Source organism: Pan paniscus, chromosome 17 (genome assembly GCF_029289425.2).
Source record: "Pan paniscus chromosome 17, NHGRI_mPanPan1-v2.0_pri, whole genome shotgun sequence".
Classification (NCBI taxonomy): Eukaryota; Metazoa; Chordata; class Mammalia; order Primates; family Hominidae; genus Pan; species Pan paniscus.
Window position 1 is genome coordinate 67,528,384 of NC_073266.2, and position 19,448 is coordinate 67,547,831.

The 19,448-nt window shown below is 44.5% G+C and overlaps 1 protein-coding gene across 3 annotated transcripts in view; it reads right to left on the reverse strand.

Moving 5' to 3' along the window:
- The window catches only part of MYO5B (myosin VB), a 369,650-nt gene that overhangs the window by 174,735 nt on the left and 175,467 nt on the right, over positions 1–19,448 (reverse strand). For all 3 annotated transcript variants that reach the window (XM_034943673.3, XM_034943674.2, XM_055102690.1), the window contains exon 5: positions 1,189–1,345. In XM_034943673.3, coding sequence (XP_034799564.1) covers positions 1,189–1,345 — 157 coding nt within the window. The remainder of the gene's footprint in view (positions 1–1,188; positions 1,346–19,448) is intronic.

A 19,448-nucleotide genomic window follows, 5' to 3' on the forward strand; every position in this document is an offset into this window, starting at 1 on the left:
CTCTGAAGGCAGGAGATTTTGCCTGGATAATCAATGAACCCCTGTGAATCAAGACTCAATTTATGCCTGCACTTGGTAAAGGAAGAGAGAAAGAGGGGACTGGGGAAAGTCCAGGCAGGTTCTTGTTTCCCTAAGCTCCAAAATCATCTGAAAGACCAAACCCCATGGTGACTTGTGCCTTAGTCGATGGGGCTCAGAGCTCCGCATGGAAACCTGATGCTATCTTGGCAGCTTGCGGCTCAACTAATGTCTTCTTACTATTGTAGGTGTGATGATAGAAGGGAACTGTCCAATTAGAGATGGACTAGACAGACATAAAACAAAGGGACTGCCCAGGGCTGGCAGAAAGGCCTGCTCCTACCAACTGTAACCAAGACAACAACAAAGAGCTTTAGCTTCAAAGGTGGGGAATGAAAGCTGTCCCAGGGACTATGAGGCCATTTCGTTCTAATCCATCAAAATCAAGGTTTCATACAGAAAAGGGGGAAAAAGAGACAGCATTCTGATCCTAAAGCATGCTTAGTTATAGCAAGATCTAGTTTTTAGCAAACTTCTCTGGCCTGTAGTTGTGTCAACTGCTCTGAGCCCACCCTAGCCCAGCCCCTATCATGAAGGCTGAGGAGTGAAGACACAGATGGGGCCTGCCCTGGCCAATTCACGCCATCATAGGGAACTGTTTTCTGAGGAGCTTCAACAGATTCTAGGTTATCAGATACCTTTTGGCTTTACCTCCCCGCTAAAAAGATAAGATGCCCAAATACTGTGGGTTGAAAAATATTCTATCTAGGCTTCCTCATCCCCCATGAAAATTGCCTTTCTGACCCAGCAGGCCCTCAAAGCTTCTAAGAGTTTCGGTGGAACACTGATTTCTGACACGTGATGTCAGCAGGGAAGGGGACAGCAACAGAGGTGGAGGAGGTGGGGAGGGACAGTCACTGTCACTACAACATTCAGCAGAGTCAAGGGACATGGAGAATATGAGGACACTCTACCCAGTACTGGGAACCTAAAGACACAACCAGGTCAACATTCATGGTTTTAGAGGCAGCTTGGTAACTTTTCCTCCACAGTGGACAGAGGGCTCTCAGGGAGAGGCGTGAAGGCTGCCACCCAGGCTTGATGCCCGCAGTCTTGCTGCCAGTGGGAGGAGCTCCAGCCAGGAAGGCCAGGACACCTAGAAGGCTTTACCTCCATGATGGGACTGGATGCCAGCACCTTCTCTTCGATGTTGGTTTCACTGGCCGACCCACCAACGGTGGCGAAATAGCGCATGGCATACTTGGCTGATACCGTCTTCCCGGCTCCAGACTCCCCACTGACTATGATGGACTGATTCTTCTCATCTCTGGAAGGAAAAAAGCTCTGATAAGTCATTGGCCATGGAAGGGCTCTGCTGCCATCCAGGGACTCTGTCTGACAAGGGCCTGAGCCTCACCAGGAGCATCTCTCCTACTTTAATGGATAAACGCAGAGGAAGAGTGTAAAAATAGTCTGCCCTCCCCGACACCTGCAAACATCCTGAAAGCAGGAGGAAGAAAGCAATTCTAACAGGGCACATACTTTCATTTATGGCCTAGAGCGAGAGTGGTGCAGACAACTGGCCACTCTCCTGAGTTCCCACTGGGTGCAGTGCCCCTAGATCACTCCCTTACACACATCCTTTAAGAATTCACAAGCACACACAGACCAGGTGTGGTGGCTCATGCCTGTAATCCCAGCACTTTGGGAGGCCGAGGTGGTGAGTCATGAGGTCAGGAGTTCGAGGCCATCCTGGCTAACATGGTGAAACCCTGTCTCTACTAAAAAACAATACAAAAAAATTAGCTGGGTATGGTGGCACACGCCTGTAGTCCCAGCTACTCAGGAGGCTGAGGCAGAAGGATCGCTTGAACCGAGGAGGCAGAGGTTGCAGTGAGCCGAGATCGTGCCACTGCACTCCAGCGTGGGCAACAGAACAAAACTCCATCTCAAAAAAAAAAAAAAAAAAATTCACAAGCACACACTTTCAGTTATATCATCTCCCCTTTGTTTCCCTAACATTCCCATCTTGTGTCACTGTATACATTACAATTTCTTCAAAAACATGGATCTTTTCTTCTCCTCCTGCATTTGAGCCTAGCATGCCAGCAGATACAGTTTTGAACATTTTTGTTCATATAGGTAGGTCACAAAGGGCATGCTTGTTAGCCACCAAAATAATCTTGCCTCAAGTTTCTCAGAACTTTGATAAAACTATCAATTTCAATAAGTGTGATCTGAGTCAGACAGAACAGAGGGCAGAAAGAAGATACTCTACATCAGATAGAAACACCTCTGTAGTTATCCCTTTAAAACAGGTAGTAGGAAGACAGACAAGCAATGGAAAGAGCAGCTCAGTGGGTCTCCAAGGAACATGGATGTCCCTAGCAAGCCATAGAAGCTGGTGGAAGGAGGGCCACGCTGGTGCCAAGAGACCCAGGTTCTAAACCTGTCTTCATTTGGAAAAGAAGGGGGTTAGATTAGATGGATGTTCAAAGCAGGGAGTGAGGACAAATGTTTGGATCGCAGTTTCGGGAAACGGTTTGTAAGTGCTGTATTCCACCACCAACCTCCCATTCACAAACCCACTGTCAAGAGGGCAGGCACTCTGCTTTCACTCCCCAGTGTCTATAACTGTGCCTGGCACAAAGTACAAACTCAATATATATCACTAAACTGGAAGCAACTTAGCTCTCAACTAATCTAACTCCCTTCTTTTCCATATGAAGACAGGTTTAGAACTTGGGTCCCCTGTCACCAGCCTGGCCCTCTTTACACCAGCTCCCATTGCTTCCTAGGGCAGAGTGGGTTAGAAAAGAACAGAGAAGCACCACAGGGGCTTGCCCTGCCTTGCTAACTGTCACCATCAGTAGGCCGTAGCTTATCAGCACAGGGGAATGAATGTCAGCCTCTCTTCTGATCAAGGCTAACAGCTGGAAACACGGTGCAATGATACAAGGGAATGGTCCAGTTAGAGACGGCCTAGACAGAAAAGAAGCAGGCTGGAGGTGGGAGCTGAAGGCAGAGTCATGAGGTAGCTGAGATGAAAAAATCCTTCACTATGAGCTCCTCTTCAAGGTCAGCAAGAAGTGTCCCAGCTCACACAAACGGTTAGCAATGGGGACGGACCTGAGTGGATGTGGGTGGCTAGTAGACACTGTTGAGAAGACAAAACCGAAAAAAATGTATATTTCAAATTTGATACACAACCAACTACTTGAAAATGTATGTTGAATCCTACCCAGTATTTGGGGGATAGAATTACCAGTGTCTCTCTGAGATCCCTTGTAGTTCTAAGACATCATTGTAGTCAGAGCATCTGCTTCTCTCTCCTTGCTGCTGTGAAATCTCAACATTGAAAGGTAGCCTCTAAAGCAGCCTGGGGATGTTTGTATCGCCTCTTCTCATTTGATTTTATAATATATCCCTAAACCTAGAGGATAATGACAGGTGTCACCTCTAATCCTAATATCTTCATTATCAAGTCCTTAGAGAACTGCACAGAGCACAACCATCCCAGGCAACTAAGAACATCACAAGTTTGGCGTTGTACCTCTGAAACAGACAAGTTTGATACCATCTTTAAAACTTCCTGGGTATCTACAATAAGGAGAACTAGATTATAGCAGTGACACCCAAAAGTATAGAGTTATGTCCCAAATTTGTGTGTTCAGCCCCAGATAAATGGATAAGTTTAGAATGTATCTAAGCCTTGATCCTCATCAAAGAACCAGTTAGAATGCAAAAGTATATACTATCCCAAGTACTTAATAAGGATCCCGGGGAAGCAACACACAGATGTCAGGAGGGAATGAATCCCATCAGTGGAGGAGGGGAGATGGGTAAGTGCTGCCAGGCTCCTGCGTCAACACAGCACACACAGGATGCTGGACTACAAGGAGACCCAGTTGACAGGTTACACTCGGCAAAGACAAATGAGGCACACACCAGCGATGCTTGTCACTGTTCACCTACGGCATCAATAAGGGAATTCCCCTGCATATCACTGGGGAGTGACTGGAAAGTCATGCCCTTTTCAGGAAAGAGAGCAACTCATACAAGATGTGGAGAAAAAGTGGGCTCTTCTGAGGGGGTAAGTGGCCAGGAATCAAAAAGGGGGGTAGGTCACGTGACAAGTGTCAAGAATTCAAAAAGAAGGAATCAAGGCAATGGAACAGTAAAACTGGCAGGATGCAAAAGGCAAATTTTGGTGTTCTGATAAAAGTGGACATACATGGCTAAGAAATTATCAAGAGTTATAAAAAGAAATAACCACAAGTTTAAAAAATCTTTACACTTGAGGCTCTTTTGGGGAACAAGTCTTGGAAATCACCAGTAGTGCTAATTCTGCCTAACTTCACGGATGTTAGATCTGATGCTGATATGTAGGCTAAAGTCAGATAAATTGACTTCTTAGACCAACAAGCACCATTCAACAGCTTCCCTAATTCAGAGGTAAAATGTCTGGAAAAATTGATGATTTTTACTTAGCTTTATTGCACTTCTTTTGCGCATACTAGGCACTTCCCTCCCTAGCCTAGGGTAGGGCTGGGCATGTGCCTGTAGTCCCAGGTACTCAGGAGGCTGAGGCAGGAGGATCGCAAGAGCCCATGAGTCCAAAGGCTATGATAAGCTATGATCACACCACTGGGCAACAGAGCAAGATCTCAACTCTTAAAAAAAATAGAGGAGGGGTAGGTGCACATTAGGCATATACACACTATTCTGTAACAGCCTACAAAGTGCAGCGTGCAGCAGCTCTCCCACTGTGTTCTATGTACATATCCACTTTCCTGGAGCTGGAACCCCAGAAATGGACATTAAAGACAGACTTGAACTTGAACCTCGGCCACACCACTGATTAGCTGTCTGACTTTGGACAAAGTAGTTAACTTATTTGACCTTCAGATCATCTCAGTTCAGTCTGTTAGAACTCTGATCCCTGAAGCCCAAGCTCTTCTAAGTAGTCACCATGTTTAAGATACCTAGGTCTCTAATTCATTTTAATACTCCAGCCAGATTAAATTGCTAAAGCACAGTCCTAATCGTATTTTTCCCACTCAAAAAAGTTAAATAACTACTCATTGCTTATCAAATCAAGTCTAAGCTTTTTAGTTGAGCATGTAAACCCTTCTACAATGCATACTCCTAATGCTAAAACCCTTGATAAGTATGGGGTTTTGTGAAAAGGACACTGGGGTTGTAATCTAAAGGATCTGCCGAGTCCTGGTTCTGCTGCCAACAAATTCTTGGTAAGCCACGTACCCACATTATAGAGAATACCTCCCCATCTTATATATTTGCTGCAAGATTGTGAGATGATCTCTACATGTTTTTGTTTTTTGATACAGGATCTCACTCTGTCACCCAGGCTGGAGTACAGTGGCACAATCACAGCTCACTGCAGCCTCAACCTCCTGGGCTCAGGCGATCCCCCAATCACAGCTTCCCAAGTAGCTAGTATTACAGGCATAGGCATAGGCCACCACGTCTGGCTAATTTTTCTATGTTTTGTAGAGATGGGGTTTTGCCATGTTGCCCAGGCTGGTCTTGAACTCCTGAGCTCAAGCAATCTGCCCACCCTGGCCTCCCAAAGTGCTAGAATTACAGGCATGAGCCACTGCCTGGCCTATATTTCTTATAAGATGATGGTATCGAGGTTCAACCCAACAGGACTACTTGTCTTTGATGACCACACACTTTCCCACCACTGCCATTTCTGGTGAATACCTCTACCTGAGGTAACCTTCAATATATATGCTTCTATGCAGTCCTGTCCATGTCCAATGGCTGGACAGTCTGCCCTGACTCCCCACCCAGGCATCCTAGAAGGCAATTATTTCACCAGACTGTAAAGTCCCCCATTACTTGCTTTGTCCTCCTTTTAAGACCTTGTCATATTTCGCCTTCTTTTGAAGTCAGTCCCAGTGAGGTCATTTCACCTGCCGTGTGACTTTGGGTTGCTTCTGTTTTCTGGCCCTCCATCTTTTCATCTCTAAAGTAAAAGGCTGTGACTTGGACTTCCCAAGTGATACTGCCTACCTTTGACATTTGATGATCCTCTGACTAAAATCCTAACAGGAAGTAGGGGTAGGGAAAAGTTTAGTTTCAAACTGTGGCTATTTAGGGCTCGTTAAGGGGGAGATGTTTATAAGTACAGAATCTGACCCAATGTCCTTCAAAAATATAACCAATGTGTGGCTTCATCCATTCACCCCAATGACTTGGCTGGCAACTTGCATCAATCTGCTTTTCAATAAAGCCACCTCTCCTGAGCCCAGTGAAATTCCTTTCATTTAGAGGAAGTAAACCATTGGCAAGGAATTTAGTACTCAGCCATGATTTGGGTCCACATGGTCTTCAGAAAGTCAAACAGCAAAAGGCTCTTGAAGGACTCAGACAAGAGTACAGGAGCCTGAGGTAAGGAACTTAGCCATTCTGCAGCTTCCAGGCAAAAGACCTGACAACCAACACATCCACACACACACTACCTCCCCAGTTCACACTGGCCCCGCCTTCTGTGACACCTGAGAGGCAGGACTTAGCTTCTGCTAAACTACTCTAACTCCTCCTAGAAGTTTCCCACCAAACCACTGCAGTGCTTTAGGCTGATGAGCAAGATCAAGCCCTTCCTCCTCATTTCTGGGTGGTGCCACTGGGAGAGAGAGTGATGCAGGTGGCTGGCAGGGCACCTGAGGTCACTCTGCTCAAAGGAGAGGCCTGCTGATCAGCCAGGGAGGCACCCAGGGAGCTCTGTTTTGAGAAATCCCACTAAGTGTTATCTTGTTTGGGTTTCCTGAGGAGCATAATTTGTCACCTGTGGTCTCCAAACCAGCTATATGTACACAGAACCCACACGGCAGCACTACTCAAAGCATCTCAGAGATGACAAAGCATCCCCAGGAAAGCTCCAGAGGCTTCACTCCCCAGCAACCAGCTTGGCTGTGACCAGTGAGGCCAAGTGTCCCGCTGCAGACTTGGGTGGCACCCGTGGTATCCTCCCTCCTCAAACACCAGGTTCTATCACCCACACTCAGTTCGCACATCACTAAATGAGGGCTCGCTGTTGGCAGGCTCTGTGCTTTCACCTCGAATTCCCAGGGCTCCTGGCATCCAAGCCTATCCCTGGCACCTTCTCTATGTAAGTGGCACCAGTATCTACTCATTCACTCCAGCAAGAAACCTAAGAGGCACTGGGGATTTCTCCCTTTCCCTCAAGCCCTACATTAGCACATCCTATTGAACTTCCCTCCAGGGTGTAGTCTGTTTCCTTCTCTGTACCTTTTAGTCCACACCATCATCATCTCTGGCATACATTACAATAGCAGCTTTCCAGCCTGTACTCTCCTCCTCCTCTAACATGTCCTTCTTATGAAACTTTCTGAAAATGAACATCGGACCATACTTCTCCCTTGCTGTAAGCCTTCCATTGGCATCCCTCTGTCCTCTAAATAAGACCCACATCCACTGTGTTCAAGGCCCTGGGGGACCGAGCACCTCTCTCCAGCTTCAGTGCATGCCACTCTTCTACTGGATATGTTCAAGCCACACAGAGCTTCTTGCTTTATTCTCTCCCACGTTGTAGTGGCCTGAAGCTATCCCAGTTCAAACTGATAATCCCCTTCTTTGATCTCACAGCTCTTAATGCCTGGTACTCAATCACATCCTGCCTTATGGCAGCTCATCGATAACTGCTGTTTAATGTAATTAACTAACCATTTATCTACATCATGCTCAAATGGTTTATGAGACTCTTAGTATATAGACTTTGCTTAAGATTCATAAGATCACTGGATACCATTCTTCCCATTTTAAATAAGAGAAAATAGAAGTTTGGAAAGGTCAAATGATGCACCCAGAATTCCTTAGCTAGTGAGACACTGAGCCCGGATTCAAACTCAGGCTTCCATCTCCTTGCACAATTTTCTACCAGGTTATGCTGTATTATCATTATACTCCTGTATCTCTGTATTACCATTACACTCCTTCCTGTATAATAAAGCAGTCTTTAACAAATCCCTCCATAATAAACTTAGCCTCAGTATAAGTTTAAATATGTATTGGGGTCATCGGTGCTGGCTGGCTTGACATCACTTCTCTAGAAGGCCCCCACCACCCAGCTTTAACCATCCTACCTTCATAGCACTCACTATACAGTGTACTAACATTTTCCTCATCTACTTAGTGTTCCTCCCACCCTGGTCTCCCCACTAGAACCTAAATCCTATGATGGTCAGTCTCACATACAAGGACTTGGATGAGTGGTCTGGCACCTGGATTTTAAGAGGAAGTCCTCAGCAAGGGCTGTTATGTATAGCAGTACCGGCTGAGCCCACCATCTGGAGCCCCCTTCGAGTTGTACAAGTTACTGCCTGCAAACTTTGTCGTCCCTGCCCTATGCTCAGCCTTCCATGATTCACCCACAGGAAGGGGACTGACTTGTGTGTGTGGGGAATGGGAGGGAGTTGAGCCTCAGACAGGTACAACTCTATTTACCTGAATTGGAAACTCCCTGAGAGGATGAAGAGGTGGGAACAACACTCACTTAGGCCCAACACACACTATGGTTGCAAAACAGGAAGAAGGGGAAGCCTGGCTTGCCAAGCCACCACAGAAAGGACATCCCATCTCCAAACCGGTCATGAAGCCCCTCTATATCATTTCATCCTCTGTGACAAATCATCTGAAGATTTAGGTGTGTCAACAGAATATATTCTGTTCACTAATGGGATAATCAGTCTACTGCTTCTTGTCTGTGTCTACACGCTCTAATCATATAGTCAACACCATCACCAAAACACAGATCACCGACAATAGTTTTTAAAAAGAAGGACTATGCTAGAGAATACATAGAATTTTAAAATAATTTCTGTCCAACAAAGATACTTGTATAAGTACCATGGAGAGTATTAATACTTGGAAGACAGGGTAGAACAATACAGTGACAATGAATCTTGGAAACAATGGTGACTTAAAATGATAATAGTATATATGGGCCGAGCGCAGTGGCTCACGTCTGTAACCACAGCACTTTGGGAGGCTGAGGCAGGCGGATCACTTGAGGTCAGGAGTTTGAGACCAGCCTGGCCAATATGGTGAAACCCCATCTCTACTAAAAATACAAAAATTAGCTGGGTGTGGTGGTGGGTGCTTGTAATCCCAGCTACTTGGGAGGCTGAGGCAGGAGAATTGCTTGAGCCCGGGAGGCAGAGGTTGCAGTGAGCCGAGATTGCACCACTGCACTCCAGCCTGGGCAATAGAGCAAGACTGTCTCAAACAACAACAACAACAACAACAACAACTAAATATGGTATATTTTCATGATAAATTCAAACAAGCGAAATGAAACAACAGAATACTAAGAGATACAAACACACAAAACTATATTAATATAAAAAACCTATTATAGTGAGGAAAGTTAGATAGGAGGAAGAGTCCAGTGGAAAGAAAAATCAGATTCGGGGAATGAAAGGTTATGTGGGGAGAGAAAAGTAAGGTTGGGGAACAGAGGTAGGTTAAGATAGCGGTCAAGTCAGATGAGAAGGTATATGGAAAACTACCATAAGTCAGATTTGGGCTCAAAACAGAGCCATATAATTACAATTATTCTAACATTCAAGGGCTTCCTCCCAAGGTTGGGAACACTATAAATAACATTTCTGCTGCAAGAAGGGGCTGGGCCGGAATGTTCCAAGCAAGAGAGTCTACAAACCCTTCCAACAAGACAGCCAGGCCTGAAAGTGGGAAGGAGATGTGTCTCAGGCACCTGGAGGCAGGGCACTTGTGTGAGGGGTTCTCCAGGCCCAAGGACTGAGCAGGTCCTGGGTTCCTGGGGTGAAAATGGCAGAGGGATGTCCTCATGCAGTCTGCCACCAGGTGGTGACATTTTACTCTACCATACCCTCCCTACCAGGGCAGGGCACCACTCAGCCACAGCCCAGAACTGAAGCCAAGCCATTCAGGAAGGCTGTCATGAATATTCACTGGAAACTGTGTAATTGGCATTTGGCAGGTAGAGTCCCAAGTGCCTACTTGGTAAGATGAAAATGAACCTTCTGATAGTGTAAGAGATAAGTACTTAGTACATTTAATATCCAATATCATTTTCCCACTTCAGTTAAACAGTGGCCCTTGGAGTGCTAAGCGATATTTATAAGCCTCTCAGGTGTAGTGTGATATAGGCAGCAGCGAAATGAATCTGTCCCTTCCTCTTGCTGGCTATTCCCAAGCAGGGCTGTCTCCATCTCAGATGAGATACCATCACAGAAAGAACCCGGGGAGTGCCACCCAGCCCACCCCGTCATGGGCAGACAGGCCAGACAGAGGGAGACAGAGCACTGGTTAGGGCACTCCTCGGTGTAAATGGGAATGTGCCAATTCCCTTGCTCTTAAAATAAGGGTCTGGAAGATTATCCCTAGGATCTCCTGCTACTCCTATATTCTGTGATTCCAGATCCAGGTTATATGGGAGCTGTGTGATACATTCTATATCAACTGAAGTTTATAGAACTGCTAATGTCCAAAATACACGGAATTCAGAAAGCTGCAGGTTTAGATGAAAGTGAGCAACAGAGGCACGTGTTTCCTGTGATTTTATGCTTTACAGACTTATTCTAATGTTGTCATTAGCTAGGGGTGAACTATGATATACACATACAGAATGTGTAGCCTGTCAGACCAAATAAACATCACTTTTCAAACTCACTTATTTCACTTGTTCTTGGAAACTATTTTGCAGCGAGGGAGTATATTCAAGTATATTCAAATAAAATGATTTTTCCTTGGCCAGTAGTACAGCTGGCATTTCAGCCAGGTGCATGTGAGTCCCTCATTCCAAAACCCACCCTCTTTCTCTATACCACACTGTCTCTTTGGCATGCCACCAGTAAGATACAAGTCTTGTATTCTTCCTTTGATAGATACTGCTTCATCCATACATTTTTTAAAATTTAGGGCATCATGGTGGCCGGGTGCAGTGGCTCACGTCTGTAATCCCAGCACTTTGGGAGGCTGAGGCAGGCAGATCACGAGGTCAGGAGATCGAGACCATCCTGGCTAACATGGTGAAACCCTGACTCTACTAAAAACACCAAAAATTAGCCGGGCGTGGTGGCGGGTGCCTGTAGTCCCAGCTACTCGGGAGGCTGAGGTGGGAGAATGGTGTGAGCCTGGGAGGTGGAGGTTGCAGTGAGCCAAGATTGTGCCACTGCACTCCAGCCTGGGCGACAGATCGTTCCTCACTTCTCCAGGTGGCCTCTGAGGTGATCTCCTCTTCCTTTGTGATTATAACTGCTGCCCACAAGTTGTCCACACTGGTATTTCCCCAACCCAGATACTTCCTCTGAGAGCCAAACACATATGCACAACTGCCCACTGGACAACTACACGCGGAAGGTGCACAGGCGCTCCAAGGCCTGCACGTCCAAAACAGTGCTCTTTAGCTCCCCACCAATCTGTTCCTCATCCTGCCTTCCCGAGGGATGGCTCAGCAATGAGCAGGGAATCTGGGAACTGCCCATGACACCTTTCTCTCCTTTACTGCTTGAGGCCAAGCTGGCTGTACTGCTTTGAATTTTTTTCTAATCCACCCCACGAAGCCCTGTTCCTCCTCCTTTCCCTCCTAGATGCTACCACAGCAGAACTGGTCTTCCCATGACAATTCTATGCCCTACTCAATCCATTCCCCCTCACTGCTGCTGGAAACATATTTCCAAAACACTCATCTGAATGTGTCCAGGCCCTGCTTAGCACCCTTGCACCAGACCCTGTAGTACGGTGGGTATAGTTAGGGCCTCTGGCACTCCAGGCCCTGCACGAGCTGTTCCCACAGACCATTCCAAGCAGAGGTGCCAGGCTGTGTAAAGAGTGGGATAGCATAGGTAGTGTTCAGGGAAGAGGCAACGCTGACTGCAGAACCATTATTTGCTCACCATAGAGTGAGCTGGCTGTACATTAAGAAGTGCTCGTGGAGCTTAGGAAACTACTTCTGCCGGATCCCACACCAGACCAATTAGATCAAAATCTCTGAGGGGTGAGGCCCAGATATTTGTTTTTAAAATTCCACAAGTGCTTCTAATATTCTACTAGAACATGAGTTCTGCTAGGGTTAAGAAGCACTGCTACAGACTCAGCTTAAGAAATGGGTCACTACATAAACATGTTCAGGAATTGGCGGCAATTCAAATACCTTGTAACTAGTTCATGGTCAACATTAGCCTAATACAATGTACCACTGAACTGAAAGATGAGCTTGAAAAAAACTAAACAGCCTTTAATTTATGAATGTATTAACTGCTCTTCCTGGCTGAAGACCACAGAAACCTTTATTAATTCCAAGTTCTAGCTATTCGCTTATGATAAATCACCTAGAAATACAGACAGTTTCCTCATTAACTGGACTTACATTGTTGACAGCCATACAATTGAAATAATGATGTAGACTGGTCAGCTTTGGATGTCCGAGGTACACAGATGCACAAGCATTAAGTTTCAGGTGCAAATCCTGTTTATCGCCCAGGCCCAATGCAAAGGCCATCCTAGAAAACCTGCCCTGAAAATTCACCAGAAAGAAAGTGCTTCCCCTTCCAGGGAATTATTGCTCAGCACCTGGGTGCCCCTTTTGTGGGCTGCTACCTTCTCTTCTCCTGGGTGACATTGACTGCACAGCAGCTGAATGGCTTGTTGAAAGCCATGCTGTAAATTCAGAACCCAAAGTAGACAAAGGTTAGCATTCCTTCCTCCTCCCATGCAAGGACCCTTCAAACACATCATGGGTCCAACCACAGGAGAGGCTGCTTCGCAAACAATCTGCTTCAGACTGAAGGCATTCTAGCAAAGACATAATCAACCTCACAGCTTAGCAGATAATTCATGTAACTGTGGAACTCAGAGCAAGCACCCAGTGAGCGCTGGCTGTACTTATCTAAAGCACTCTTTTATTCATGAGTCTCTTTAGTACAATGTCCCAAAGTCTATGGATCCTGAGATACAAATGAATTACATCCATAAGGTTGCTAAACACATCTGAGTCCTTGAAAGACAGACTCGCTTTAGTGGGCCAGAAAAGACCCAATAATGAAAAACAAATCAATCATTCATTAGGCTGGCAGGAAAACTTGCTGACCTCAGAAACATCTCTAACAAAACTAAAATTGAAGAATACTACCCACTTCTTTCAGCCACACCAGTCTTGGAGTGGTAACATCTGGGAAATCCTGGCCTACAGGTCTGAGTATGCCAACTCCATGCCTCCACACAGCACCTTAGGCTTCTGAGGCATCCCTCCCAACTGCACCTACACCCTGAGATTTTAAGATGATAAATGACACCATTTCAATAGATGAGAAAATGACACTTATGTCGAGCACTGAGCTTCTGCAATAGCAGCCTCAGGCCAAAAACAGCCAGCCCTCTTGAGAGAATTAAGATTCCCTCACTAACTTGGGCTCAGTGAGATAGTAACCCAAGATCTTGCTTGTAGTAATTCCAATGGATTACTCACCTCCCTGCCCTCTCTCAAGTGTCCTTTTATACAGCACAGATGTAAGTGGCCAAGAGTTAGCAATAAAATAGTAGACTTAGGTAACACAGACAACCAAAACTCACAATCATTATCTGTTCTATCCAACTTCAAGATCACATGCGAAACCTCAGTTTTCCCTTCCGACAACATGAGGCAGGTCAGAAAACACTCACTCGCTTCACAGAGACGGTAACAGTACAGAGCCAAAGAGATTTATCCAAAGCTTGGGTCTCCCTGGCAGGACCCAGTGCTGCTCCTTCCCCCTCCACTGTCTAGCCCAGCAGAGGGGCTGGCAGGGAGAACTTCCCACAGGTTACGGCCTCAGGTGCCCCTGGGTATGCTTGCTGAGTCACCATGGACAAGAATCCAAGACACAGAACTCTACTTCCAAGTCAGGAATCTTTGACCCCCTCAATTGTGGTCAATTTCTCTAGCTTCTTCCTTCAAATTCTTTACTTAAAAAAGTAGTAAAACCAGGTTGTATCATAAAAATGACATTGAGGTGGGCAGTGTTAGGAAGAGAAACCCGGGGCCCAAAGGGCTCACAGTTAAGAGAAGCAGTAGCAGAAAAACTGATTAAGTAGTAAATACTTTGTTTTACAAATGTCTACATAAAAAAAGTCCCAAAATTATGGAGAAAATGGATGAGAAAGGAAAAAAAAAAACCAAAAACAACTATGGGTATGGTTAACTTACAACAGAAGCTATACAGTGTTATTTATTAATGATAATGCAGTGGTCTTCTTTAAAAAGACTTTGAAAGGGCATTTCCACCTCAGGCAAGTTATTTCATTTCTGTAAAACTTGGTTTCCTCATTTGTAAGAGAAAGTATTAACGATCCCTTAATTCTCTCATTATGGGTTGTGGTGAGGTGTGTAAGGTGCCATCAGATTGGGCGAGATACAGCCTACAATTTGGCGACATTAGTTCACTGTAATGCGGCACCTACCGCCCTATCTCCCGCAGTAAATGAAGCCCAGACTCTCCTTACAGATCTGTCAGAGCTTTTTAAGTGTCCCCACTGTACCATTCTGGCTGGATGAGGAGCCCAAAGGGGACAGCTGCTATTTTACATGAAGTGTTTTCTCTCCCTGTAGGATGGGAAGGATGTCTGTTCTACCCAAGTACCTACAAACATCTTGGCCCCAAGGGAATGAAGGTGGGGTTCAGCTGTTCCATCCATTAGGCAATTTTTTACTGCACAGCTCCCTTGCGTAAAATTTTAAGCTGTGTAACTAAGTGTAAGAAAAGTGCTCCCTTGAGGGGCTGATGTTCAAATAAGGGGCCATGCCTAGCACGTCTAAGACAAAGAGAACCATCTGTGTCAAAATAGACTGTCAACAATCTGAGGGCTCAGAGAAGATGACCCTGAGGGAAGTCTCCTGGAATTGGGGGTCTTGTTAGATTTCAAAATGTTAACAGCCCTAAGGTTGACCTTGACCAAGAATTAGAAGTTTGTACAGACAGAAGGGAAGCTGAAAGATAGGAATTCCCTCTGCAGTGGGTTCACGGGACAGGGATCAGGGGGCTGAACCAAAGACAGAAATGTGTGGGCTTTTTCTCTGGGAGGAAAATTTTGGGTACAAACAAGTTCTTAACTCTCTTGTGCACTGGAGAGAAATGAACCCCTCTGACCTAGTGAACTTCATTTTTGATCAAAAATTAAACTATGGCTTTCCCCATGAGTAGGGGAACTGTTTTATTTGACCACTCCTTTGGCTGGGTAATGTAATGAAAGCAATCTTCAAATATTTCCAGGATCAGAATTTGCTTGTTTTGCTTAAATTTTTTCTTAAACTATTCTGGGTGTTCCTTTAATAATTTTAATTCTTGAAATCTGACTATTTTCAGTAATAGTTATACGAAGTCCCTTAACATTTGTAAAATCCCAAAAGGTGAAATTTTTTAAGTGTTCTTTAGCATTTTATTAGTGTCATCTGTCAAAATCTACAGGCATTTTCAGTTTTAAGTTAAATATTCTGTTGGCGCAGCAGGTGTGCCCAGGGCAAGGGAAGCTGGCTTCCTGGTAGTTGACAATTATCTTCTTTGGGGACACATGAAGTCACGCCACATTATCTCATCCCAATACAGCTTCCAAGGCCCCAACCTTCTGCGCCATCGAGGTGAGCAAGCACCTCCTCCAGGTGCTTGCAGCAGCCTCTGCTGAATAAACAGCTCCTGTTGTAAGCAGCACGTCCTGCCTGTTAGGAGCTCTCTGGTATGAGCACTGTGATTGTGCTCCATGGGATATTTGGTAAGGGCTGATCTGGAACATATTAAGATTCTTGCTGGAACCAGAGTCACCTCCAGTCCTGGTCATCTTGAGCACTATGGGCTCCAAGACCAGGCTGGAAAGCCTACCTCGAAAACCTGTTCAGCAATCACAATTTGGTGATACATTTTGCAGAGCCATCTTACAGATTCCCAACTGGTAGAGAAGTAACACAGGGAAAGGGCCAAAGATGGGAGGTATCGGACAGTAGGCAAGGCCTTCAGATCCCAGGAAAGCATGATCAGAGTGCCATGCAACCCAGAACTTGAGGGATCTGCTGGCCAGTTGATTAACTGTTTCATTAATCTCATTCTTTTTCTTTTTCTTTTGTTTGCCTTACTATGCCTGACTCTCAATTCCACCAAAATAGATATTAACCCATGATCCAATCCTGTGTGAACCCAATTCCTAAGAGTTTAAGCGCTCATTTTATATTTAATAAAACTTAGAGTTTAAAGGCTGGCATCTAATTTGGAGAAACCCCTTTTAAAATAAAAAGGTAGATTTCTTTCCATATTGGTTAGCATGTGCAGTAACTGAATTCTTTAACATAATGTGTATCTATGAAATACAAACCAAACTTCTTGGACAGGATTCTTTACAATGTGTATTATTCACACCTACCTCTGCCCTTGTCCCACCTGTCGCAATCTCACTTTATCCAATCTAGGCTCAAATGATACCATCTAAGAGACATTTTTCTTGTCCACCTTCTCTAAAATATCTTCTCCAAATCTGTCACTTTGCCTTATTTATGGTGACATCTGAGATGTAATTCATATATCATACAATTCACCCATTTAAAATATACAATTCAAAGGTGCTTACAGAGTTGTGCAACCATCACAATAGAACATTTTCATCACTCCCAAGAGAAACCCCACACCCATTACCAGTTGCTTCTCATTGCCTACCAATCCCCACACCTTGCCCTAAACCAACCCCCGACCCCCAGCTTGTGTCTACCCCTATACCAAATCTGTCCTTCTTCCTACACTACCCCATCCCTAACTCCTAACCCCTAAAGCTACCCCTACCCCAAATTTAACCCTACCCCCTTCACCCCATCTCTACCCCTATCTTAAATCTACTCCACCAATCTACCCTACCATCCCCTACATTAATCTACTTTCTGTACCTACAGATTTTCCTCTTTGGGACATTTCACATAAATGGAATGAATAGAATATGTGGTCTTTTGTGACTAACTTATTTACCTTAGCATAATTTTTCGTTTTGTTTTTGTTTTTTTGAGACAGGGTCTCACTCTGTCACCCAGACTGGAGTGCAGCGGCATGATCTCAGCTCACTGCAACCTCCACCTCCTGGGCTCAAGTGATTCTCCTGCCTCAGCCTCCTGAGTGGCTGGGATTACAGGCACGTGCCACTACTGTCCGGCTAAATTTTTTTTTTGTATTTTTAGTAGAGACGGGGTTTCACCATGTTAGCCAGGCTAATCTCGAACTCCTGAACTCAAATGATCCACCCGCCTTGGCCTCCCAAAGTGCTGGGATTACAGGCGTGGGCCACCGCGCCTGGCTACCTTAGCATAATTTTTCAAGGGTTCATCATGTTGTAGGACGTATCCATACTTCATTCGTTTTTATAGCCAAACAATATAATATCTCATTGTAAGGAGAGATTATATTTTAATTTTTTAGCTGATAGACATTTGGGTTGTTTTCACTTTTTGACCATTACGAATAATGCTACTATAAATATTCATGAAGAAGCATTTATGTGAGCATGTGCTTTCATTTTTCTTGGGTTAAATGTTTTATAGGTATAATAGTAGCTTTGTGAATTTTCTTGGAGGACAGTTGTTGAAAATCTCATACTTTGAGCCCATCAAAATCTAATTGTTAAATCAAAAGATGAGACACAGCATACTGTTCAGAAATCATTCCAATCACTATTCCCTAAATAAGCTGTGATACCATGTAATACCATTCATCATTAGACTGGTTTAATGTTCTTCACTCCCAGAAACGCCAGTTAACATTAAATTCTAATTAATTGCCTATAGAAATTTTCAAGTATTCAAGTGTACTTTAAACACAGAAACAAATTTAGGGATTTAAATATGATTATTTGGGTAGTTGTTTCTGTTTCTTGCATGTGACTCAAATATGAGTTAAATGGGTCTCTTTTAAGTGTTTTTTTCTCCAGTCACTCAGCCCTTTCAAAAGAAATATTTTTAATACATATTTTTAAGAGACAGGGTCTGGCTGTCTTGTCCAGGCTGGATGGCTATTCACAGTTGTGGTCATAGCTCACCACAGCCTAGCACTCCTGGCTTCAAGCAATCTCCTGCTACCTTAGCCTCCTGAGTAGTTGGGGTTACAGGTACATGCCACCATGCCCAGCTAGTCACTCATATCCTTTTGCTTGCTCATACATATACTCATTTTTTTTTTGCTTGATGATACAGTCTAACTTATGTTATAAAGAACTTTGCATTTGCATGTATATTTTCTGCATGTCTCCACCTCTTTTTAAAGACATGTTAAGATCTTAACTTCTTAAATTGTTCATTCCTTATATGCTATAAACTGTCTAGAGAAGCCTTCGCAATCTTTAAAATGTCAACATGAGGACTTTTAAACTGGATTAATATGGTCAAGGCAAGCTTTATGAAAATAATAATAGCTAACTCTCATATAGCACCTTCCGGGTAGGCACTTTCTGTATATCAATTGATCATCAGAACAACCCTAGGAATAAAGTCCTATTATCATCCCCATGCTACAGATAAGGAAACAGAGAGCTGGTATCACTTGCCCGAGGTCACACAGCTGGTTACTGGGCCAGCTAGCTCTGGCATCCAGGCTCTAAGCTATCACATCACACTGCTTCTTACGATGATAAAGGGGGATGCTAGCATCACATCTTAACACACGGTTTTAGTGGGCAGCCATTTCAACTACTACTCTCAAGCTAAGAAAGGTGGATTTAATAAGCATTTTTAAGAATCACAAGAAAGAAGGGAGGAGGGGAAGAAAAAAGAAAAGTAGGTAGAGATAGATATCCCAAGCTAACTAAAGAGGTAGCACTTTTCTCTTACCAGCTGGGATGAAGATCTATTCCCCAGTCTACATGATTGCCCACTTACACTATTGGACTTCACTTTTTGAAGGAAGAATAATGTGAAACCATGTTACACTCCAGAGCCATTTATTATCCACCCGGGAGGCAAGACAGCAAATCTCACACAGCACAGTCACAACTGACCACTAAATGAAACCTCATTGACATTTGAAAAGAGAAAAAGTTCATAAACGTGCTTTAAAGATACACCATAATCACGTAACTAGTAGAGAAACCACAAGCTATTATGTAATATAAACCTATAGAAGTCACAGTTCCATCCTTATTATTTTCCTTGCAGTTTTTATGAGATGGGTAACGACTAAGCCACAGTGAGAAGGCACAACCTGCTCAGTGGGTGAGTCAGCCCCTGCTACCCTCCCCACTTCCCTCCCAGATCATCTTGGGATCCAATCACACCTGTGCTGCTCATGCTGGCTACTCTATGCTATTCTACAAATACAATCCTCTATTTCGGATCTATCTCACCCAGCAAACTCTTTAATTCAGTGGTCCAGCCTCCAGAGCCCAGCATTCTGCTAGCTATT